This window comes from Rhinolophus sinicus, chromosome 12, assembly GCF_057876585.1.
Source record: "Rhinolophus sinicus isolate RSI-liver-muscle chromosome 12, RSI-T2T, whole genome shotgun sequence".
NCBI classification, from domain to species: Eukaryota; Metazoa; Chordata; class Mammalia; order Chiroptera; family Rhinolophidae; genus Rhinolophus; species Rhinolophus sinicus.
This window is the reverse complement of record NC_142512.1, coordinates 27,793,507-27,819,833: the sequence shown is the minus strand read 5'-3', so window position 1 is coordinate 27,819,833 and position 26,327 is coordinate 27,793,507. Positions and strand designations below refer to the sequence as shown.

At 34.8% G+C, this 26,327-nt stretch overlaps 1 protein-coding gene across 32 annotated transcripts in view; it reads right to left on the bottom strand.

Annotated features, from left to right (window-relative positions):
* Positions 1 to 26,327, bottom strand: part of BCAS3 (BCAS3 microtubule associated cell migration factor) — a 520,381-nt gene that overhangs the window by 277,480 nt on the left and 216,574 nt on the right. For 19 of the 32 annotated variants that reach the window (XM_088802094.1, XM_074320579.2, XM_074320576.2 and 16 more), the window contains exons 17-20: positions 20,224 to 20,268; positions 12,535 to 12,659; positions 10,117 to 10,282; positions 8,069 to 8,169 (exon numbers count right to left, since the gene is read on the bottom strand). In XM_088802094.1, coding sequence (XP_088658220.1) covers positions 8,069 to 8,169; positions 10,117 to 10,282; positions 12,535 to 12,659; positions 20,224 to 20,268 — 437 coding nt within the window. The remainder of the gene's footprint in view (positions 1 to 8,068; positions 8,170 to 10,116; positions 10,283 to 12,534; positions 12,660 to 20,223; positions 20,269 to 26,327) is intronic. The other 13 variants (XM_074320583.2, XM_074320581.2, XM_074320582.2 and 10 more) reach the window with 1 other exon arrangement.

Below are 26,327 nucleotides of genomic sequence, written 5' to 3'. Positions count from 1 at the left end.
GGGTGAAAAGAATTAGCACACAGGACTCTAAAACAGTGATTATAAAATAAATGTTCCATGTGTTCAAACATGTACATGGATGAGGACAGAAATGAAAGATAGAAGAAAGACTCAAAAGGAACTTCTAGAAATAAAAAATATGACATCTGAAGTGGAAAAATGTTAAATAAAATTAATAATAGCAGATTAAACAGAGCAGAAAATAAGATTTGATATATCTAAATATGTAAAATACAAACTATACAAAATCAGAAAGGAAAAATGAATTTTAAAAATTTTAACAAAGAATCAGTGAGCTTGGAAATATCAAGTGGTCAACATACATATAATTGCTGTCACAAAGGAAGAGAAAGGGACTAAGAGAAAAAATATTTGAAGATATAATTGCATAAAAATTTTCAAATTTGATGAAAACTATACATCCACAGTTCCAGGAATCTCATAAACCCCGAGCAGAGGAAAACCACAACATAACATTATGGTTTAATTGATTTTTTTCTATTTTTCTATATTTTTTATATTTTTTCTATTGTTTTTCTATGTTATGTTTCACTAATTTCTACTCTGATCTTTATTATTTCCTTTCTCGTGCTTTAAAGTGCTCAACTTTTTCTAGTTTCTGAATGTGGAAGCTGAGGGAACTGATTTCAGAACTTTCTCTTTTACAACATTGGCATTTAGTCCTTTAAATTTCCCCTTGAGTACTGATTTAGGGCCATCCCACACATTTTTCTATTTTTCACTAAAAGTTTTATTTTGAAATCATTATAGATGCATAAGAAGTTGCACAATGGTCCAGAGAACTCTTGTGTACACTCTTTACCTACTTTCAAAACCAAGAAATTGCCATTAGTACAATCACAGACTTTATTCCAGTTTCAACAGCTTTACAAATACAATTTTATATACACTCATTGTGTGTATGTGTGTACATGTGTGTATGTTTGTGTATAGTTCTATTCAGTTTTATCACATGTGTTAATTTGTAAAACCTCTACTACACTCAAGATACAGAACTGTACCCTCGGCACAAAGATCTACCTCACCTCTTCCAATCACATTCAACATCCTTCCTTCTACTGTCTCGAAGACCCAATCAACGGTAATTTCTGTAATTTTGTCATTTTGAGAATGTTATATAAATGTAATCTTTTTTTATCTTGGAGCTTTTACGATTTTGGGTATGCAAAATTTGAGCTTGGCTTTTTTCACTTGGCATAATGTCCATGGGATTCATCCAACTTGTTACATGTTGCATACTTCAATCTACTTTTTCTTTGCTGAAGAGTATTCTAAGACATGAATGTGTTCTTTTTCATTTTTATTACATTCAAAATAATTTCTAATTTCTCCTTTGATTTCTTCTGTGAACCATGGATTATTTAGGAGTATGTTGTTTAGTTTCTAAATATTTGTGGACTTTCCAGAGATATGTTATTCATGTCTTATTTAATTTCATTGTGGTCAGAGAGTATACTTTGTATGACTTGAAAGCTTTTAAATTTATTGAGGTTTATTTTAGGGCCCAGAAGATAGTCTATATTGGTCCATATTCCCTGTGCACTTGAAAAGAATGTGTTTTCTACTGTTGTTGGGTGGAGTGTTCTACTTAGTCTGATATTAATGTAGCAACCCGGGATGTAAAGTGTGCTTCTCCAAAGAACATACAGGAGCTTATATTTTTATCCAATTTGACAATCTCTGAATTTTTATTAGGATGTTTAGAAATTGATAAGCTTAGGATTACATCATCTTGCTTATTTGTTGTCATTTTATTTCCTTTCTTGGCATAGATTGCTTTTGATTGCAAATATGCATCTTTAACATCACAGTTTACCTTCAAGCGATGTTATACTTCACATATACTATAAAAACCTTACAATACTAGAGTGTTATTTCCTGCACTCCTGGACATTATACGCTACTGTTTTCATTGTGTGTGTGTGTGTGTGTGTGTGTGTGTGTGTGTGATCCATACACAGGTATGTGTTTTAAAGTCAAAATACATTGGTGTGTACACACACACACACACACACACACACACACACATTTTAAAGACCACAATGCATTGTTACTATTTTTGTATTCACAGTAATTTATAAAGAGACTTGAATAATTACAAAAAATACCCCACATATATGTTCTAAACATTTTCAGTGCTCTTCATTCTTCTCCATCTGGTGTCATTTTTTCCTCTGCTTAAAGGACTTCCTTTAACATTTCATGTACAACATGTCTGCTGCTGATAAATTTTTTAATCTTTTGTATAACTGAAAAAAAATTATTTTATTTTCACCCTCACTGTGAAAGGTAGTTTTTGAGGTTATAGAATTCTAAGCCAGCAGTTGTTTCCTTTCAGCATTTAAAAGAAATCTGTCATTCTCATCATGGTTCCTCAGTATGTAATGCCTTTTTTTCCTCTGGCTACTTTAAAGATTTTCCTCCTTCTAAATGCTTTTGAGCAATTTCATGTGAAGTATTTTGGTATGGTTTTCTTCGTGTTTCTCATGCTTGGGATTTATTGATCTTCTTGGATCTGTGGGTTTATAGTTTATATCAGATCTGGAAGTTTTTTGGCTATTTCTTCTGTTCCTCCTGATTCAGGGCCTCTGATTTCAAGTACCATGTTTCCCCGAAAATAAGACCTAGCCAGACACTCAGCTCTAATGCATCTTTTGGAGCAAAAATTAATATAAGACCCGGTATTATATTATATTATATTATATTATATTATATTATATTATATTATATTATATTATATATATCATATCATATTATACCCAGTCTTATAGTATAGTAAAATAAGACTGGGTCTTATATTAATTTTTGCTCCAAAAGATGCATTACAGCTGATTATCCAGCTAGGTCTTATTTTTGGGGAAACGCAGTATGTTATCCCACAGCTCAGCAAAACTGTTTTTAATTCTTTTTGTATGTTTCATTTTGGATAAATTCTCTTGGTCCAGCTTCCATTTCACTAATATTTTCTTCGGCAGTTTCTAATTTATCCTCTCTTATCCAGTGCAAATTTCACATCTAGGTTTTCTTATCTAGAACTTCAATTTGAGTCTTTTTAGTATTTCCCACAACTTTAACTTTCTGAACATATGGAATACAATTAGAATAACTGTTTTAGTGTATTATTCCCAACCCTGTGTGAGCTCTAGGCTTTGTGCCCTCTAAGACTCTCTGATGGTTGTTTCCTCAACTTGGGGTAGTTGCCCACATGCATCACTATTATGTTGAACACTAGAGGACTGCCTGCAGATCTTCTGAGTTCTTATTGTGTGCTGATATATTGTCTCTGATAACCTGTCCAGCTCATTCTAGGTTAGGAGTTAACAAATAGTAAATATTTCGGGCTTTGTGTGTGTCATATGGCTTCTACACTATTATTCAACTTTGAGGTTATTATTTTAAAGTCGCCACAGACAATATATAAATGAAAGGGTGGGATGTGTTTCAGTAAAACTTTTTTTACAATAATAGTTCATGGTAGTTTGCCGGATAGGTGCTTTTTCTTGGTCTTACTGGACTCTGAGTGCAGTGTATTCTGTATTCCACTTGGATTCCCCATCACTGCAACACAGTCTAGAAAAATCTTTCAAGGCAATAAACTGAGGCAATTGTAGGGTTCACCTCACTATTTTCCAACTCTCACTGCCCTTTATTCCCTGATGTCCAGTGACTTGAAAACAGTTGTTTTATATATTCTATTCTTTGTTGTTTAATGAAACCAAAGCACATTACTTTCACACACATATAAAAATTTGAAATTCAATTGAAACACATTTGTTTGAAGCATATATTATATGTTTTAATCATTTTCAGGGTTCTTCATTCCTTCCCATCTGGTGTCAAAGACTCTCCCACCTTTCCTATAATGCCTTTAAAGGTAGAGGAAAACAGTTATATTCCCAATAAAACACAGGAAGGTTCTGTGGATCCCAGTCACCTTTCTGTTGTGTATCAAAGCTATATTTCTGTTGAATGGTCTTTTGTTACTATTTAACAAAGAAAACTCAGTAAGTTTAGGGAGGAACTTCTCACATACTCATGGACTATTTTAGAAAGAAGTTCAAAGTCTGACCTTCCCCCAACAAAGCTAGTTAATGTCAGCAACTTAAAAATACTGCTGCTGCCCAATTACCTGAAAGAAAAGGAGGAAACATTATTTTTCCCCTAAATAAAACTTCCCCAAGTCAACTCACTAAGCCCTGTTTTTAATTTACAATTTGGGAAGCTCTGAAGCAGACTAAAGAAAAAGTTATTGTCTGCTTTGCGATCATATTCAAAGCTGGTTGATATTTGTTAGTCTCTTCTAATGTTTATCTTTCTTTTTGGCAAAGGAATACACTGAAATAAAATGCCTATTTTAGAAAGGGTAACTAGAGTATATAATTTTTTAAGAAAAAAAAATCACTAATCTCCTCGGCTATAATCTTTTTATAAACTATTCCCAAGATTTCTTATGACCAAGGCAAAACGTTTTTTTGATACTACATTCTTGACTTTTACCTTTACTGAGCTATATAGCAAGACTAGATTACAATCTGTACCTTCACAATCTACTCAAACTATTATGAATTTGCTGCTATTTGACGTTTTTTACTTACTCAAAATGGCAATTTCTATGGCTCAACCTAATGACAAAGAAGTCCTCTGTGAGGAGCATTCTAGGATGATTCAATGATACACCAAAATTCCTCCATTTTGTATCATTCCATTCAATGAATACAGGTAGGAAATGTGACTACAGTTATAAATCCAAAATTTGGAGTTTTGACTTACTTCACTTTTAAGGTTAGGTAAAACGCTGTTAGTGTTTCAGGCAGGTTTCCCTTTCCCTCCTCAACCAGTCACCCTTTGGCCATATATGCAGAACTTTGTTTATCAACTAACAGGGTATCTATTATGATTAGAGTGCTGGAAGGGGAGTGAGGATTCCTTGCTAAACATCCTGCTCTCCTACTCTCTTCTCCCTGAGACAAAGTCTCTTTCCAATTTCCATTTACATCATTCTTTGTCTACTATTATTATAATTTCCGGAGTTTGCACAAGTCTGCTTCACTTGATCCACAGATCCAAATACAAGCAAAGAAAATGCTTGCAACATTTGTGAAGTTTGCATTAGAGTCTTACTCCAAATGGTTATATTTGAAAATACTTTCAGTAATATATTTATCAATAGTCTTCACATTAGGAAATCAGAGGTGATTTTCAATATGGTTAAGTTAATCAAAAACTTTCTGGCATCAGATATGGTATACTTGTGCTTTAAGACGTTACATCTTTTCAAATGGCTTCAGTAAGGGGAACTGGAGACAAAACAGGAGAGTCATAAGAAAGTCTTAATGAGATTCTATTTTGCACAAAGGGTTCAACAGATGGGCAGGTAAAGGCATTGTGTCTAAATGGGCATTGCTTTTACCAATTGTACTTCAGGCTTTTGTCCATGTTTTGCATATTTAATTGCCTCAATAATATAATATACTGGCATGTCCAGGATTCTCAATCAAATAGCCTTTCTTTATATAAGAAAAGATGACTTTAAAATCCAGACGAATTCTGTGTCTCTACTCTCAATGTAAAGAAGCAATACAATAATTATTACAGAATTACCTCTTAGGTATATATTTTTTTAACTTTTAGATTGCATCTATACTAACATTCACAAAAAAAGAAAAAGCAAATTAGCTATGGCCTGTTACTGGGGTATTATATTATAACATGGACAAAATCAGGTAGCCATAATAGATATTCCATTATTAAGTCCCTGAAGTCTATTATTTAAAAATATACATTTTTGAGATAAGAAAGGTACAGAATGATGCTTACAGAATGATACTGTTTTACAGTTTTTAAAAGACTTTAGCATCACCTCATTGACCGTAATATCACCTTTACATAAGCAAGTATTATTATTGCTATTTTATATTTATCAAGTTACAGAGCTATGGTCTGGAACTGGAACCCAGGCCTTTTCATCCTATCCCACTGTTACATGAAATATGTTATATTACATATTTTAATCAGAAACCATAGAATCATCAGTGACTACATTCTTTCAAATTGTCTCTAATTTCTTTCTATTCCAACTCTGCAACATCTCACAGGTTTGTCTTGTCTTCTCTGTAATACAGCTTTAATTAAAACCCTCTCATATCTTGCCCCAGGATCACAGAGCCGCCCCTCCTCTGAACCTCCTATTACAACACTGCCAGAGTGATCTTTCTAAAATGCAATTCTGATGGTGTCATTCCAATGCCTGAAAACATTTGAAAGCGTGCTACCTACTGCCTACAGTAGTGGTTTTTTAACCGAGCACCTGGGGATTTTTGCAGTTCTGGACAAAGGTGTTTAGAGCTGCTAAAATCAAATCATGTCAAGCAGTTTAATTTGCTGGAACAAAAAAATTAAAGGGATAGAGATACCGTATTTCCCTGAAAATAAGACCTACCCGGAAGATAAGCCCTCACATGATTTTTCGGGATGACATCCCCTGAACATAAGCCCTAATGCATCTTTTGGAGCAAAAATTAATATAAGACCCGGTCTTATTTTCGGGGAAACATGGTAGTTGTATTTGGCTTTTGCCCATATCTTTGTGTTACATATTTGGGACTTGCTAATGTTGGTCTGCTGAAAACCTATCAAAGTAACAAATAAACTAGTATTAATTCTGAAAGAGTCAAGTATACTAAACTTAACAATTAGTTATTTTTACCCATGATGAGAGGCAGACAAAAATGTTTTCATGATTTTTAAGTAGCTATTATATAAATGTCATTTTTTTTCCACTTCATATGATAGAGTTAAACATATACTTAGATAACGTAGAACCTAACAACTTTTATGTACTCGGCTTCTTGAACCAGAAAACCACTTACTCTATAAAGGCTTTAGCAACTTAACTCATTGCCCTCATAGTTCAACGTGTAATATAACCCAGTTCTTCACTGATGCACCCATTTCATTTTATTTTACTTTGCCATTAAATACCTGCCTCCCAAAATAGATAATGAATTCGGTGAGGACAGAAGCCACATACTAATCACATTTAAATCACAAGTGCCCAACACAGAGAAGTCAATAATACATGCTGGAAGAATCAGTGAGTTCAATTATATAAGAGAGCAAGACTGCCAACTATTTGTTACAGTTATGGAGTTTCATAACTTTAGAGCAAAGTCAATAAATTTTCTCTGTTTTCAGTATAATATATAACACGTTATAAACATAAAATAAAATAGTTTCAGAAATATTTTACTTCATGTTATATAATAAAGCCAAGCAAGATAATAAGTTCAATACAACAAAACTCCATTAAAAACATGTCAAAGATGATTTTTAGGAAGTTTCTTAAAAACATGCACTGCTCCAACCCATCAGATTAAATTAAAAATCCAGTCGATTCTACAAAATTGAATTATAATTGTAAAGAATTTTTAATTCTATGACCATAAACTGGATAATAAATATTAAACTGTCTTTTCATTGCCTCCCTTACAAACAAGGCTGTTTTGTTTGTAGCTCGATGTACATTTTCTGAAGTTAAAAACAAAACAAACAAACAAAAAACTCGAGCCAATCTATACAAACGTGAAGGCTTAAATATGAATGTAAACAAACAAAAACCCAATGAAGGTGCAATCATTATTTCATTACTGCTAGTAAAATTCCACCAAGAGGAAATCCTGCTGATACTGTTTTAACAGTGAAAAACAGCGCTTAATTTTTTTTCATGTCCGAAATAAACACCAATTTTTGTGACACTTTATTATACCCTAGTATCTTTTTTAAAAATACTTTCGGGGCCACCAAATAGTCCCTATCCATGTACATAACTGTGGGGTCGGGGGGCATCTCTCCTGGCCAGGGAATGTGAACAGCCAGAGGCAGACTTAGTGTATGCTAAGGCTTGTGGTTTACACTTGCAGTGAGTATCTCATTTGCCTGGGGCTGGTTGTTTATGGCCTATGGACCATGCACGGTGGCCTTCAAAGCCAGCATTTTACCAAGTCTCAAACTGCTGTCCGGAAGGGAAAAAACAATGGGAACTACTCACGGCCAGCAAGCAGGAACTGGTAGTACTGCACAGCATCTGCTGCGAGGAGCAGAGGGTGGTTTGCATTGAAGGGCGGCTGCAATTCATTCCACTGAGGAGTTCTAAGGAAACAGCAGAAGAACGGGAATATTGAAGCTTAATAAACGGGATGTAAATCACCATCACTGTCGCCACTTAGAGACAGTGATATAAACTCACACTACCTTTGTAATCATTCAAATGAACGTGTTGGAGTGCTGAAACCTGAAACACAAGGCCATCTGCTTAAAAAGAATGAAAAGGTGGCAGGGAGTCATACAAATTGCATACAGCCAATAGCAGTTTAAAGCAGAAGACCCTCCAATAGACAAGATGTGCAAACTATTAGAGAGAAAGTGTGGAATTCAAATGTCACAACTAAGTAGTTCTAATTTTACCCAACTTAGGACAATTATTAGAGCCTCTAGTCTCAGAATGTGTGTATTTTAAAATGGAATAAAGCAGGGAAAATTGGTTGAAAAAAAGAGTCGTGAATGTTTGACTTATTATAACCTAATTAGCATTTGAGTTCCAAAATAAGACAGTTATTTCAACAATGGTGGGACAGTAACTTTAATTAGATCTGCCTACTTATAAATAGCTTGATAAATAAGATATTGATCAGATTAATTCAGTGCAGTAAAGCCGTAGTAAAGAATGCTGGAGCCTTCAAAAATCAATATAAGAATATTTTAAAATGTCAGAAGGAGAGGGATCATTTTTATATCCATCTTTGTCTGTTTTCTTCCATACATGTCAGGGCCAATTTTTTTCTGTCTCCCCTGGACCATTGGACACTATATTGAACAGGCTTTAGTCTAGATTTTATTTCTCAATCTTTATACTGGCTTATAAAGACTTGAATGATTATGCACTTTTGAGAAGGACTCCAATTCTTAACAAACATTTCTACAGTGCTTAACCATCGTATCTTGGGGAATCACTTTTAAAGGAAACCTTCCAATCTATTTATATTAGTTTCCATTCCCTTTAATGGCTGTCTCAATGTACTCTCTATTTTCAGTGAGCATGAGACTAGAAATAGGGGAAACACTAAAGCTTTACATGTGGATTAAAAAAAACAAAACAACCCAAGTCTTAGAAAAGGTTACACAAAGATGCAAGGAGAAAGGAGTTCAAAAGGAGGTGTTCTCCAAGGCAAATACCAGACAACCGAAAACATACCACCACACAAAAATTTGTACATGAATGTTCTTAGTAGCATAATTCATGACAGTTAAAAGGTAGACATGTCCCTCAACTGATGAATGGATAAACAAAATATGGTCTATCCACGCAATGGAATATTCTTTAGCCATAAAAAGGAATGAAGTTCTGATACAAGCCACAGATGGATGGAGCTTGGAAACATCCATGCTGTGGCTTGTATCAGGACTTCATTCCTTAAGTGAAAGAAGTCAGATGTAAAAGGTCACATTTTAGATGATTCTATTTATATGAAATGTCCCTAAAGGCAAATGTAGAGCTAGAAAGTAAACTGGTGGTTGCCTAGGGCTGAAGGATTGGGGGAAAATAGAGAGTGACTGCTAACGGGTGTGGCGTTTCTTTTGGGGGTGATGAAAACTGACTGCAGTGATGGGTGCACAACCCAGTGGAAATTCACTTTAAATGGGTGAGCTGTATTATATGTGAATTATATCTCAATTTAAAAACGAATCAATTATCGATACATGCAACGACAGGGATGAATCAAAGTAATTTTGCTGGGTGAAAGTAGCAAGACAGAAAAAGAGTACACACGCCATGATTCCATTTATATATAATTCTGGAAAACGTAAATTAATCAGGAACAGAGAGCAGATAAGCAGTTGCCTGCAGGCTCTGTGTGTGAGGTAGGGATAAAGAGGGCAGGAAGGATATATCAAAAGAGGCACTAGACAACATCTGGAAGCAATGGATATATTTATAATGTTCATTATTATACTTATGCCAAACCTTATTAAATCATAAACCTTTAATATTTTATGCCTCAATAAAGCTGTTTAAAAAAAAAAGAAAGGAGGTACTACCTAACCAGAGTCCAGCTGGCTCGAGGTGATGTCATCATTTCCAGTGGGGTGTCATCGCTAATCTTAGGGGCAGAACTGAGCGGCCGTGGCTCCATCATATGCTCCACTAAGGTCCCATAGCAGCTAATGATGTAGAGAGATTCAACCACGACTTGTTTGGACTGATCTACAAAGAGAAGCAGTACACGGATATGTGACAATGGCATAAAAGGAGCACAGCGTAATTCTTACAAGTTAATGAATGACCTTGCAGTAGGTTCCTGAGGCGACTGAGAGAAAATAAGACGGCAGAAATTTTTCACATGGAGCCTGCTCCTTGCCTAAATGTTGCCTCTTACAAGTATGTGCTAATGAATAGGAAAATCTCTATGCTATCAAAATATATTTTAGGTATTAAGCCATGTATTTTAAGAACGATGTAAATATATGAAATTCTAACATGGTAAAACAATATTTTCCAGTTTTTTGTATTTGTCTGCAATGTAATTTGTCCCACGTTATGAAAAATGAACAATATCAGGTGGGACAGGGAAGGACTGATTGAAAAGGAAAACTGTATAGATTAAGATTTAGTTACACAGGCGGTAGCAACGCAAGTGCATGAAATGCTCTTTGTATGCCTGTATCGACCTAACTTCCCATCTACTTTCTCTCAGAAAACTTTCTCTTTTAAATTTCTGGATTCAAACCAACATGAACAACACATGCATCCTCCTCCCCCAAACCTCTTCCTTCTCTCCTCTCAGTGGGATCACTGGCCCCCATGGTAAATGAAGACCAGTCATACTTTGAGGTCAGGTGCTGAATATGGATCTAATCAAATGACTTTATAAGGAGTACACATGTCCTCACTACCAAAACAGGTTTAGTCCTCTATCTCGGGTTTTACAGTAAACCTAGGAGCATATAAAATCACTCATGAATGCTGGGTGGGTCACCTTATCTCTATGCCAGAGGAATCAATTACAGCTGATTTGAGAAAATGGCTAATGACCAGTCAGTGGGACATAAAGGAGTAGCAAGTTAAAAGGGTAATTAGAACAGAAGGGAGAAGCATTTGAAATCGAGCTTCACAGAGGGTTTTAACTAGCAACAAAAAGTCATTTTGATAGCATCATTAAAGCGAAGGAGGTAACAAAAAAATAAAGATGGGATAAGAAAATGGAAGGCTTGCATACTTCACTGTATCCTCTCCCACTTAGGTAAAGAACCTGCTGTGCCTGAGATCCTATTTCCGAGGAAAGGGTCACTGAAAGTCGATAACAGGGAAAGGGCTGATGTCTGACTGCCAGGATTAAGCGTAAAGGAGAACCATTTTGCCAAGAACAATACAGCCTGTGGAACTCTTCAAAGAAGTGCCTCGTGAACAACTCAGTTTGTGACCTACTTTAATACTGCTAAAATAAGGGGAGAATCTTATTCAAAATTAAGTAGTTGGTCCATGAATGCAGGCATTCTCTTCTACACAGAAACAATAAGCAATCACATACTAAACAGTAATTATATAAACATTTTAGGTATTAATCCTGGTGATCAAAGCAGGGATTACAAAAAAAATTATATAAACTCAAAGGAGCATCTTTTACCATAAAAGAGGACCCTTCTTTCTGAGTGGGAGCCTGTTTTTATCTTTTGATTTATGACACGGCAGAGTTGTTGGTGGTGGTTTTGTTAAGATTTAGCATTACAAAACCCAGGCTGGGGCGGCCAGTTGGCTCAGTTGGTTAGAGCGCAGTGCTCATAACACGTAGGTTGCCGGTTCGGTTCCCACATGGGCCAATGAATGATCTGCACTCTCCAGAACTAAATTGAAAACAACGACTTGACTTGGAGCTGAGCTGTGCCCTCCACAACTAGACTGAAAAAAAAAAAAAAAAGACTTGACTTGGAGCTGATGGGTCCTGGAAAAACACACTGTTCCCCAATATTCCCCAATAAAAAGAATTTTTTTTAAAGAAAAAAAGGAAACCCACCCAGGTTCAAACTCTGAAACCATCACTTATTAACTAGTGCTTTTAGCTAAGGTATTTAAACTCACTGATCTCAAGTTCTTCATCTCTCAAATAGGGATAACAAGGTTTTCCTCTCTACGTTTCAGAGACAAAGGCGTGAAGTCAGCTTGTCATAAATGTAAAAGCTACATATAATGGCATGGAGGTGACAATGTTGAGAACCCCTGTAGATTGTCACCAACAAAACAAAATAAAAACACTCGATGGGAAATTTATTTAACATTTATAGTAGAAGGATAGCCTTTCTTCTTGTCTTAGCTTGAGCAGTTGAGAGATATGCTAAATGAATGGAAAAATTGGTTTCCAGACTATCGGGATCAAGAATATTCAAGGAGAACTGCTATGAATTTTCCTCAAGAAACAAAAACTACAAATGGCAAGTTTAAGCCTCAGTAAAACTACATACCTTTTTCTCTTTTCAGACCTGCATTATTTGCAAACCACGATCTGGATGTCCCAAACGTTGCAGCCACACAAAATTCTCCTCCCATCGACTTGCTGGGTGAAATTTGTGGAGGTGGTTTAACTTTGCTTAAAAAATAAAATGATAGTAAAAAAAAATTAGCATGATGAACTCACAGAAATAAATAAAATGATAGTAAAAAAATTAGCATGATGAACTCACAGTCCTTAACATAATGATACATTTTCCTTAAAATTCTACCCCTAAGTATTCAAACCCTCCAGTGTGGACATGCATGTTGCCTGAAGTAGTAACTGGTGGTGTGAGACTGTGTTCCGCAGAAAAGTAAAATTAGTTCAAAGTTTCAGAGTATTATCAGAATAGCAACATATAAGACCAATAAAAATTAATTCCTTTCTGAAGTAGGTGCTGGTGGAATCCAAGTCACTTCTTTTCAGATGGATAACGTTTCCCTGGAGATTTCAAAGTGAAACAACAGAACCAGCATGAACATCTCACAACAATAAAATAGTTTACCATTTTGATATAAAAGATGCAGGATTGACAATACAGTTGAATGAAGACAGCATGAATGAAAATAACGAGATGACACAGAATGAAACCCTGAAAATGCTCTCAGCCACAATGCTATGTAGTTACACAATGAATGAGAAGAAGATCTAACAATGTAATGCAACTATATTCATTGATCTTCCAATTCGTTTAGTTTTTCTTTGTGGGTTTGTGAAAATGACATGTCTATTTTTGTTCTGTTTCTCATATGTTTAAGGACACATTAAATAACTGTTACAATTTCACATAACTACCATTAAAAAGCACTTGCTAAAAAAAGAAAAAAGAAAAGCACTTGCTTTCCTCTGTGTTTTCCCCACATCAGCTTTCATACCATCAACTTCTAACATCAAACTTTCATTGTCTTTCAAAACCTATATTTCTCTTCTTTTTTGATTTGTCAAAGGCTTCCTCAAAGCTCATTAGCAATTTTACCAACCACCTTAGATAAATGGTGGTATTATTTCCTCTAATTCATAGGCCAGAAAATAACCTCACCATACACCGGTCAAGTTCACAGCCCAGCTGGGTCACAAGAATAACAGAGCTCGGATGTTCCTACTCTACTAGTCAGTCTCCAATGTCAAGTAACATTTCTACCTTCTTTTGCTCACTGTCCTTTATCTCTTTATCTTTTCATAAAGTACGGTTGGATGGAGAAAGATTGGTTTTTGACGTCAGGAAGAAACCTGAATCTGAATCCCAATTCTACCACAATTAGCTACGTGACTTCTGGTTAATTTATTTAACCTCTCACGGCTCAGACTACTCATATATAAAAGGAAAATAATAATGCCTACCTCATAGGGTTCTTTTAAGGATTCTCAAAATGTGATCCCTGACCAGTAGTACCACCTGGGAACTTCTTAACACGCAAATATTCATCAGGCCACACCCCACACCTACTGAATCAGAAAACTCTGGGGGTTGGGCCTAACAATTTGTGTGTGTTTTTAAAGGAGTCTTCTAGGAGATTCTGGTGTGTGCTCAACCACTGTATCAGGAGAGCACATAAAGCTTTAAGGGAAGTGCCTTCCCATATCATAGTACTCAGCAATGTTAACTCTCTTCTAAAAGACTAATGTTTTAAAAATTAGTCTTTGCTTTGGTAATCCCAGTTTCCAGGTTCTTATGACACTTGAAATAGTCACTCACATATTTTATTTCCCGAATCTTCTCTTTTGACATCTCCCTGCTCTGGAAACAGTAAGTCTGGATCAGAGGTCACTGTTTCTGGTTTTTTGGGTCTCTCCCTTTGTACCAAATCCATGGTAATGTATACTGCCGTATATGAAAAGATCTCTTCTTTCCATCATTAACATGTCTTAAACACTTTACACCGTTATCCATAAAGATCACATTTATGCCTAAAATACCAACACCAATCACAGTCAGACTTCTACCTTGACAGGGAATAAAGACACAGTTTTGTAAAAGTTTCTGTGAGGCAATAAATCTGGTTCTACAGTTTCACGTCTTCCTTGGTGCATTTCCCACAAGCGCAATAACCTACCAACAGAAAAGAAGACTACCATCCACCTGCACCTGAACAAACATGCACCATCCCTTGGTACTCAGGGAACCAGGATCAGAACTATTCTGGGTATGATGCTCTCTGTTGTACTACCTTAGAATGGAAACACTCCTTCAGCCTTTATTTCTATCACTGAACTACTATCATCGAGCTGTTAAGTTCCTGTAACTAGCATCTTTTGAGTTTCATTGGTCATTTTTAACACTTAGGAGTTTTGGGAGGTTGGAGGGAGGAGGAGAGAGAAATAACCATTCCAAAAATTTTTGAAAGGTGTTTCCAACTGTGTGACTAAGTGTTTTTACTAGAATTACCATCAGTGAACAATAGGACTACAATGTACCAATAAGCTTCACAAGAATAAATTCAAAGCTCTTTGCAAATTATGGAATGCTATTTTTGTTTTTGTTTCTTAAATCATGCAGTGAGCAACAAGATAGAAAACAAGTAAGCATGCCACTTCTTAAGAGAGTTGATAGTGCATCTAAAGTAGGCATCCAACACAGACTTAAAAATAGTTGCTACTGGTTGGGATGGCTACCTTTATAGCATAACAATAACAAGTAGAAATATGATAGGACATCAATTTGCTCTTTGGCCATAAACATATATTCTGCATGTTTACTAGCTTACAGTTTAATCAGCCAATGTCAAAAGTTTAAATCTCTTACACTTATTTAATGTTACATATAATTCAGCTTCTGAACACAAAACTAAAAAGCATCAACACAGTATCATTTTACATAAACTCATTATCCCCCGCAAAGAATTTGTATCTTATAGTAAAAGTATGCTTAAAATTATGTAAAGAATGATCTATTTTATTCTTATACTGCCTTATTTCTTCTTTTGCCTCAGATAAGGCCTTAACAAATCACATTAGTAAAAGTTTGTGTTTAATAAGTAATCAAGAGTTTTCATCCCTGGAAATAAATTGCTACCACCTATGGGGCATAGTGCTGTGTGTTGGGTATGGGGCAGATGTGGTGAACATATTCATAACAAGTTATTTCTATTATCAGTCTATATTTGAAATGACTATGGTATTTAAGCAAAACAGCATAAAAATGTGTGCATGTGTATATAGACTTTCAGGAAAATAAAAAGGAGAAATAATCTAAAGATTACTATTAATAAAGTTTTTTCTGTGTAATATACCCCAATGGAAAAACTTTGATTTTGACTGAATTTGCCCTTCATCCTAAGTTTTAAAAAGACCAAGACCAGGAATGATGGGTAGAAACAGAACTGAATTTTTCCACAATGACCCAGAATATCTCTATTGCAAAATAACCTTCGTTGGCAGAAAAACACTGAAAAAAATGATATGTATACGTGAAAGGAATAAAAGTAAAAAGAGCTAGACTTGTAAATCATGTTCATTTATAGATGGCTGACCCAACCATTTTAGTAAAGCATTCCAATACTATCCTTTTTTTCCTTCTTTCTTGCTCTCAAAAGCTCTTTTTATCCTCTGAAAGGGACTTAATAAGTCCCATCAAAAAGCATTTACAAGTTTAGTATGAATACCTCTGGATGTTTAGAGGCTTTCTCTCATTTATTTATTAGTTGATTAAATTAATAATACGATATAAAATATTTCAATGTATATGGGTGTCCAGAAATTCAATTGTGTTATGTTTATAAATGAGAACAAAACATACTGATAGGATGATGGACGCCTTCAGCTGAGAACTGCTGCTCTTTACTCCCCTAAGCCCATCAGAAATGACCCCAAGTTCAAAAATAAAAAGAAGTATTTGGCTTAATTTGTAAACAAAACGTAAAAGAAAAATGGAATGAATTCAACTTTCTCCGTATCACGCAAAACTATGATCATAAAACATCACAGTTACTAAACTTGACATAAGATAACATAAACATACAAAGAAACAAAAAAAAACAAAATGAATACATAAGGTGCTACTAAATGAAAACTCAGGAGTTGAACTTTTTGTCACTTCTTCTGGGAGACTTAGCCATCTAACCATAGAATAGGAATCACTTTCACTGCCATCAGAAGTTCTGGGGACATTAACATTAGGACATCTTTAAAATTATTTACTAAGTCTATTGAAGTTACCCATTGGCTTTTACTGTGTTATGTAATCCAGTCAGATTAACATATTGAATTTCTCTTGACTGTTATTTTTTTCCTCCACACTCTACTGCAAAGGAAAAAAAAAAGAGCAAAACTCTAATGATATCTGCTTTAAAATTATAAGGAAATTATGCCTATCTGGATAATTTTACTATGTCCTATAGAACAGGGTATAAAGTGGTTTATCTGTAGATGGAATGAAAAGCAGCAATGAGGTCCAATGCCTTGTTTAGAAGGACACAAGCATGGAATGAGCTAAATTGAGATAGAAGCACCGTTTCTTTCCTTTTCTAAAACATAAGGGTATAGTCAATAATATTTTAGTTTAAATGCTAGACACAACATTGATGTAAGAATTACAAGTGGTGTAATGTCTCTGTGTTAAAGAAAAACTTTTCTTTATATTCCTCACTGTGATTAAATTAAGCTTTTAAAAAGAAATTTAGAAGTTTTCTCTCACTTTCAATTTTATTTTTCTAAAATAAGAACTAAGATGGGAAACTGAAAGCATTTTATTTTAAGTAAAGATATTAATAATAAATCTAAAATTATTCTATCACGAATTGTTCTTAAAGATTTAACAAATTTACATAAACTTTGCAGATGAGAAAAAATTCTCCTCTCCATATAAATCTTACCTTCCAAAAATGAAATTATAATAGTTTTCAACATTCTCAAAGGAACCTCAGTTTGAATGATTTGTATATAGATCAAGTACTCTGACAGTGCTAATTAAAACTTTAAATATAATTTGATATGTAAGTTTTAATTCTTCTTTAAAATTAACCTTATATAATACAGACAGGTTCTGAGTAAGGGATATATTCAAATGGACTTTTGTCTGCACTGTTATGTATATATTTTTTCTTTTGATTAGCAATTCAAAAATAACAGTAGCTTAAACACAATACTACATGCACATCAGGAACTCAATAAATACTTGTTACTCATTTGTGATACTGAAAGCAAACTTCATTTTTAAAAATTCACAACGGCTATGTCTCTTAAAATTTCTATATTAAAAAAGTATATCATATGTGTAATTCTTTTACTTTATTTAATAGTCACTCCAACTCAAAAATATCCTGGAGGATACATAATCCCCAGAATGTATAAAGGAGCTAAAATGTCGAAGACGGCCTGCATAGTTAACTTTCCAACAAGCTTAGTTTGTTATCAAAGGGAAAGACATTATTTTAAACTGACTCATCAGAAAGTGCACGAATTTCAACAATTAAACAAGTTTACCAAAGAACAAAGAATTAGTAGAAATTGTGATCAAAAGCATAATCTTAGCTGAATGTTGCAACGTGAAATACAAATTTTGTATGAAATTTATATAACATTTTAAGAGGAACTGTAAAAACTTCATATTCTTCCAAAATACAAATACTACCCTACAAATGCAAGTACTATAAACATATTTATTTAGCATAAGATTTTATTTCAGAGAAGTAAAAACATTCTCAAGTTGAATACTAAGTATCATGGAAAAATAGCAAAAACTGTTAAAACAAAGAAGCTCTTATAAACAACATGGAAGAAGTTGTCAAATTTATATTCATTTTGCTGCCCTAATTTGAGGTTTCATTAAGATCTTAATGGGAAAAACATGCACCACTAGTAAAGGAACATATTTTAAGGGAGGATCTTTTAGGCTAGCATAAGTGACTAAAAACGAGTTTCTTGTGAGCTAACGATGGCATCAAACAAACCACAAAGCAGTCTTCTAAAAGACAGGCAATGATTTAAAAGTCTACTATATTTCATATATCCCTTTCTTTAATCTGGCTCTTTTAATCTTGTTTCAACCTCAAATCATTTCTGGTTGACAAGTGCTTTTGCTTAAATTTGAGGAGCACATAAGCTGTTGAAGAAATGGACTTTTCTTACTTAACATACAACATTTGTTACTCCATCTTTACTTCTATGCTAAAACTTCAATCTTTATTAACATACTAAAACTCTTTTCTTTGTACTTAGACTGAGACATTTATCCTAAAATGGAATTTAATTCTAAGTTTAGTCTACAAAGAAATTTTGTCCTATGTTGATCTGGCATTTAAAAATTGAATGCTCACTATAAGCTCCTAAGTAAGATTCATTTATCTTATTTGTTTGTAAAAGAAATGTAGTTAACAAAAAGAATAAAGATGGACTTTCATGGAATTTTTATTCGTTTATACCCTAAATTTGTTTAAAATAGTTTCACAACCTGTGTCCTAATTTTGATGCTGCATTTCAAGGAGAAATTGGAAAGTATGAACAATTCCCAGTAATCTTATGAGAACTACATATATATGTGCAGAACTCTTTTAAGTATTCTGACTAAATTTATAAAATTGACATAACTTATATTGCTCAAAACTTCTTTTTGGCTCACTTTTAAAAGTAAAAAACAAAAAAAACAACAACAACAACGAAAAACACACACAAAAAAACCACGATCTAATTTAAAGAAACATCTTTTCAAAACTGGTATTGTCTTCCCTGAAATAAGAAAGGAAATAGTAATAGTAGCAGCTAACATTTACTGAGCTCTTATTATGTATCAGGCACTGTTCTAGGCAATTTATATTGTCAGTTCATTTAATCTTCACAATAAACCTATGAGGTGGGTATTACTGGTAAGTCCATTTAACAGATAAGGAAACCAAAAAACAGGAAGGTTTTAAATAATCACCCAAGTAATATAGGTAGGAAGTGCCTGAGCTGGTATTTAAGACCTAGGCAGTCTGATTGGAGCCGTAACTCTTAACCATTATGTTAAACATAGTATACCAGGATCTAAATCCATTCTACTTTACATCTTTATATAAAAGTATTAAATATATTGTTTCTTTGCAAAGTTCATCATGTCTAACCGGACAAAGTTGTATTTTATGCTTTGTTATATAAGGAATTTCCAAAATACATACGTTATGGTGAGTAGGTGCTAGTTACTCAAAATAATAAATTATTTAGGAGTTTTTATGTGAAACACAAATTTCCTCATCTTATAGCTCCTTAAACACCAAATTATTCAAAACAGAAGTGACTTTTGTTCCTCTGGTACCAAATAAAATGCAGTAAAAATTTATAGGGTATTTTTAGCATACCTTAAATATATTTATATCTCAAAATAAATCATGTCATCCGATGTTCAATTCAGCATGACATGTGTAGGGAGCTTCTATTACTATAATACTTGGGCGCTAGCCTTGTCTTATAATATACACTAGCATTATGAGAGAACTCTTCTAATTTATTTCTCTTTAATATTAATCTGTGGGGTTTTTTAAATTTGACATTTCAAGAAATGAAGTGAAACCAGGAAAACTGCTCTTTTAAAGCTTAAATAGCAACATTCATGTCCCATCTACGAAGTATTCAGGAATTTGGTGCATCTATCTGTGATCAGGCCATGCAACTGAAAACAACAGTACAAAACAGTTATTTTCTGAGTACAACAAATGAATTAGGCATGCGGGACTGAACTGGGACTCACCATGGAGCTTTTATGGAAAAACACCCCGCTCCAAACAGATAAGGCCTTTATGGAAAAGGGGGGAAAATGCACAAAAAATTAGAGGAAAACTCATTTAACATGAACAAATACATGTATCATACTGTAATAGAGTATGGATAAAATAACTAAAAAAATTAGTAATCATTTGTAATTCAGCTGTAGATACTAATGAGTCTGTATAACCAATAAAAATGACGTGTCGTAACAAGTCCCTTAATTTTCAAAGGGTAAGATATTTCAAAGTGTTCTATTTCTCCCCCTTTTCTGGAGTACCCCTGCAGGGTTCCTACGGTAAAATAAAATAAATTTCACTTCTGAGGCCCTTTAAAACAAAGTACAAGTTAAATGGAATAATCGGATGGAGGAAAGAGTGGGATCGGTAGCAACAGATGTGTGGTTGTGTGACGCGAAATGTTTAAAACTAGCTAAAGATAACTCAATAAAAAAATTCACTAAGCATTGTCTGCTGTTCACCGGTTGCAGTCTAAGAGCCATAGAAAAGAAGCACTTATTTCTAAGCTGCTAATTTCCAGTAAGTTGCCCTGCATATTGCTGGCCAAAGGAATAAACACTAAATACAAGTAGTATGATTTATTTTCATTTAGGGTCACATTTCAGGAAACAGGCATTTCTCTTACCAGTGATACAAGAGATTAGCTTCCTCTACCTGGCCTGCATAGGGCTAGGTTGGAATCGGTCAACTAAAGCCACAATTGCTTGTTTTAAATATAACTGGGGATACAAACTCAAGACTTCAGTGTTGCACATATGTCTTCTTAATACTCTGTTCACAGTATTTAAGACATGCTATGCATATCTGCACACAAAGAAGACTGGCTGATTTAATTATATCCAGAACAAAATGTGGCTGTAGCATCTGACATTTGGAAGGAAGACATAACAAATCGAGAAGGAAAGCTCACTGGCAAAACTTGGACATTTTCTTCTTTTAACTTTGGTGCTAGGGGTATTAAAAAAAATCTTGCTAATTAGTATTAATCTCCCAGTGAATACTGTATATTTGACCATAAAATGAAACTTGAGGATGTTTTCACAACACTCCGTACAATTCTGAGGACTGCAGCACAGAAAATAGAAAAAGCGGAGCAGAATAGTAAGAGATACTAAATAGAAGAAAGGGTAAGCTAGAAGAACTGAGATACTGAAAAGAAAAAAAAGAAACTTTACAGATGGTACCAATGCAAAGCAAGGAACTTTCTCTCACAGTTAATGGTAAGATCAGAGAGATGGTGTCATCGTTCACATTTAAAACCGTGGATTTGAACTATTTTTTGACTGTGACCCATAAAAATATCTGTTAAGGTGCAAGCGGGTGTATACATGAACACACACAAATTGAAGCAACACAAAAACTGAAACAACAATGTAATGAATTTTTTTGTTTGTAATCAACTTTACTATTTTCTATTTCAATGTTTTGTAAACATTCATGTAGGAATTTAGTTACGATGAAGATTAATGCATAGTCTAACAGGGTAACTGGATGGGACCTGAGACGTCATCATTCTAATAAGCGCCGAGGTAAAGTCAAGGCTCTGTGTTTGCAGAACCGGTAGCAAAAGTGCGTTTTATTCTACGCGATTTCATTGTGGAAAAGAAAAGGCAGGCACAATCCCTGTTTCTGATTTCGTGATTCGCTGATTACATCAGAAACAAAATGCTACTGGAGCTCACCCTGCACTTTGATAAACACCTATATAAACAACTGAGACCACGTGAAAACTCCAGTCTCTCAACGGCATATGTAGTGACGCCATTCAGAAATGATCTGAAAATGGAAGGTTCAATACATTTCCATATGCCCCACAAAACCTCCCAAATGAAGAGGTTATCGTTGGCACACAGTACCCAAGTTCCTTTCGTTTTCTTCATGGGGCAGACCACCTGAAATAATCAAATAGTTCAAATGATTCTCACAGGAGTGCTTGTCATCAGTTGCTCTTTCGCGTATATTGTATTGACGCTGGACAGTCTCCCATCTCATTCCAAATATCAGAATATAGCTGATTCATTGTAAAGAATTTGAAAGTTTTATCTAAGTCCGTTTATGAATTAAAAGTCTTCTCTATTGATCCCAAAAGCCAACCAAACAAAAATAAAACAAAACCTTCAATTTCTACATTTCAAATGACCAGATGATGTTCCCCACCTATAGAGCCAGCAAATATCTTTTTCCAGGTTTAGATGTTCATATGTGTAAAGGAAACATATGTTCGTCAAACAAATTAAACACAAGCTTTAAAAAAAAAACTCCGAGATTTGCCTTTCCAGGCAGTAGCAGTGCATTACCAACAATATTTCTATTATAGCACCATTTCCTTCCCCCCATCCCAAAATGCACTGTGAACTCTCCAGATACTGCAGAAAACAGGCCTATACTAACAGCAGTCAAGTTTAAAGACAATATGGTTTTCACTGTTCACAACATAACCCAGTCGTATGAGGTTAAAGATATACTTCTTCAATCAAATAAGGATCTACTGGCTAACACAGCTCAAAGAGAAATCAGAGGGCTGGGGAACCAGGGTGAGAACCTGCTTTAGAATGTACACTTGGCATGTTTCCAATCTGTGTTCACCCACTTCTTACCCACTCCTACAAACTGGACCTCTGCCATGTACATGTAAAAGAAGAGCGACAAACTCCAAGGAATTAGAGTGACTGATGTAATTACTGACTTTGTATGGGTAGTGTCAGCTGTTCTTTTGAAATGCGCCTGCTTCATCTTTCCTCAATAGCAAAAGAATGAAAATATAAAGTCACAAAGGACAAATCCATGATCCAGCTGTCTTCACCTACGACTTTCTCCTCCCACTCCAAAATCCCACAGTTGTAGTTTTATATGGGGGTAGTTAGGCGGAGGAAGAGTGTATGTGAGTGGGAGAATATGTTGAATTAAAACTGTCTGTATTAACATATGCCACTCAAACGATCATATTCAGATATAAAGAATTTACGTGTTTCCCAAACGCTATTAAGTTTCAGTAGATTTAACAACCCTGCCATATAAAACCTATTCACTTTGCCATGACTATGTCCTTTTTAAGCTGAATTCTGACTGAAAAACATCAGGAGTGGCCAAGAGACTAAAAATCCATAAAAATTTATTATAAACTGAGAGTCCATCATGAAATGACTTGGCCATTGGTTCTCAAAGGGTTTTTTTCTGGAGATTCACAGAAGACAGGAAGGAATTGTGTTTTATATCATTAATGCTGTGTAAGTCTTCAAACTCTGATTCATTCTGTTGAATGCCACACAGCACCACAAAAGCTTTGGTCTTAATAGCTGAAAACAACAGAAGTGTGAAGGATTCTTAAATGTAAGTAAAAAGTCGGACTAGATTTGATTTGAACAGGAGAAATCCTCTATAACTGACTCTAGTACTGAAAAGGTATGACTAATGATTAGGTTCAATCATGTGCAGAGTTAAAGGACTAGTCAGAGTTTAAGAGGAAAATTCTATAAACAAACTCGGAAAGCCCTCTTTTTCAACTGATCGTGTGCTATGAGAATTGAGGCACTATCACTGAATGGACAGCAGGATGAGCGCATACAAATATTAAAGGTACTGAATAGAGAAAAAGTAGAAGAAAGGCTATACAACATTATGTGTAAAATTGTAAAGTAAAGCTGTATTCTCTAACAACATATTCTAGAAACTCTAATGACTCTGCTACATTCTGCATGCCTTCCCCTCCCCCACCCCATTAAGGAGCAACTGAAATGGACTCACAAGCATATGAGTAAATTAGTCCTCATGTCATTTTCAAATGTTACTTTTAATTTTTCACTAATTTAATTTTAACTGCTCCCCACTAAAGAGACCTATGGCACTGTGGGCTCTCAAATGGTTCATCTGTTCAGCAAAGTGAAGCTGAAACAGACAAGTAGTTCCCTAATTTGAGACATATTCAACATGCAAATTTAAATTACAAACTCAAGATTTTCATTAGAAAAACAATTAGACCATGTTCAAATTCTGCCAGATGTGGCAGTGGTTAGAATAGCCTAAATAGATGGTCAAATTTTGGTAGAAAGTTATTTCTGACTTTTAATATAGTATATAGCAGACTTTATACAAAAAAAAATAAACCCATAGATTTATGGTAAAATGGAACAAACTATGGTGTGATTTAGCACAAAAATTTGGAAACTACAACTATGGTAAGTATATTGCACATGCAGACATATCCATATCCACTCTATTGGAAGAAAATACATTGCCCGTTATTTTACATCTGGAACCAAACATTTATAGCTCAGCTATTAAGAACTAACACCTAGACAAGACAGGGCTGGAAGGTGGAGAACTGCGGTGTGTTACTGTATCTGGTGAGTCTTTATCCAAATCTTTCCCATTTAATTCTCAGAACTTCACCTGTACGGTTTGGGGCTCAGGCCAAACTGTCTAGATAAGCCAAGGTAGACCTCATTGAAGCCGAGGAACAGACCTTCTTCAAGGCCTACCAAATGCTGATGTCATTTACTCACTGTAGCAAGCTCTGATGGCAGATTTAGTCTACAAACTTCAACCAGAGGTAATCAAATAAATGCTCTTAAATGCTGCCATTTCTAAGTAAGAACAACCATCTACAGTTTCTAAATGGAACGCTTGCTCAGCACTGGCCCAGGGCTCAACAGTGAGTCAGGCTTGGAAATGAGGTCATGGTACCAAAGACGTGGTAGGAACTCATACACTGTAAGGCTGAAAATTATAATCTATACCTATCAACTTTTATTTTTCAGATGAAGAAACGTACCACTGGTAACAGGTGGCAGAACCATGATAAGAAGCCAGGGCTTCACACTCCTATGTCCATTTTCTTCTACTATATGACCTACCCTACGTCTACAGGGTCGGGCTTAAGGTTCCTAACACCCACCTCAAATTGCTCACAAAGAAACGAATAAATAAAAAGATGGATTGGGGAAAGGAGCAGGAAGCTGCCCCATTTAAGGAAAGGGAAATCTATAAAAGAGAACAAATCATCTCAGGTTTATATCACTAAAAACGATCAGCTAGTTAAGTGCAAGGAAGTAACTTCATTCCCAGTTTCCATGTTTTTTGTGCCTATGAAATTACACTGGTCTTTTGTTTTTTACTATTTTACTATTCTCTGCTTCTTCCTACAAAATGATGTCTGTATATTTATAATTTTAGATTTGATGTACATAAAATGAAGCATAGTGATAAAAAATTATTTAGTCGATTTTTACATTGGAAGCATTAAAAAACTTTTGTCACTTACTGGACTCGTTAATTCAACCAACTATCTATGAAATCATGCTTAATAAATCGCTATCACAAAACTTAACACTCCCAAATGCGGAGCAATCCCTTCCTTACTGCCCGGTTTCACTTTTAATAGATGAGGAGATCACTTTTAATAGAGGAAGAGAACTATTCTTATTTTTTCTTATGATAAAAACATGATGGAGACCTTCCAGGGCCTCCATCAAGAAAATGGATTCTATTTGAATAGATGACTTTTAGCACTTCTTCTGCCTTCATCAGTGTACACTGTGGTATGACAGGGTTAAGCAACAGCTGTTGCCAAAATAGGCCTTATTTCCTCCAAGTGCTGCTTCAAGGTATAGAATGTGAAGGTGTAAATACATCTGTCTTTTGCCATTTGTAGTTCTACTGGCCTTGTGCATATCTTGGAGTAAGACAGATGGTCCCTGACGCTGCACAGGCTTTCAGGGATATATATTTCCAAAAATAAGAGGACAGATGTGAAATATGGTTAAGTACACATTTTTATCCCCTGAAGGCTTGAGTTGAGGTTGTCATCTGAATTTGGTTATTTAAATATAGGATCCTAGGCAATCTTTAGAAATTGCTGTGCTAGAACTATAACTTTTTTAAAAAATGCTTATTTCATGCCTTACGTCAAAAAACAAATAAATGTTTTTTGTGGGGGTTTTTTCCACCATAATCAAATTTATTATTCTAATGGCAATAATATAGCTGGAGGTGCTCATGGTGAACCTGAGCAAGATTTCCTGCCTTCTAACTTCTGTCCAAAGAGAAATGTCTACTGCTTGTTCCTTCCCCC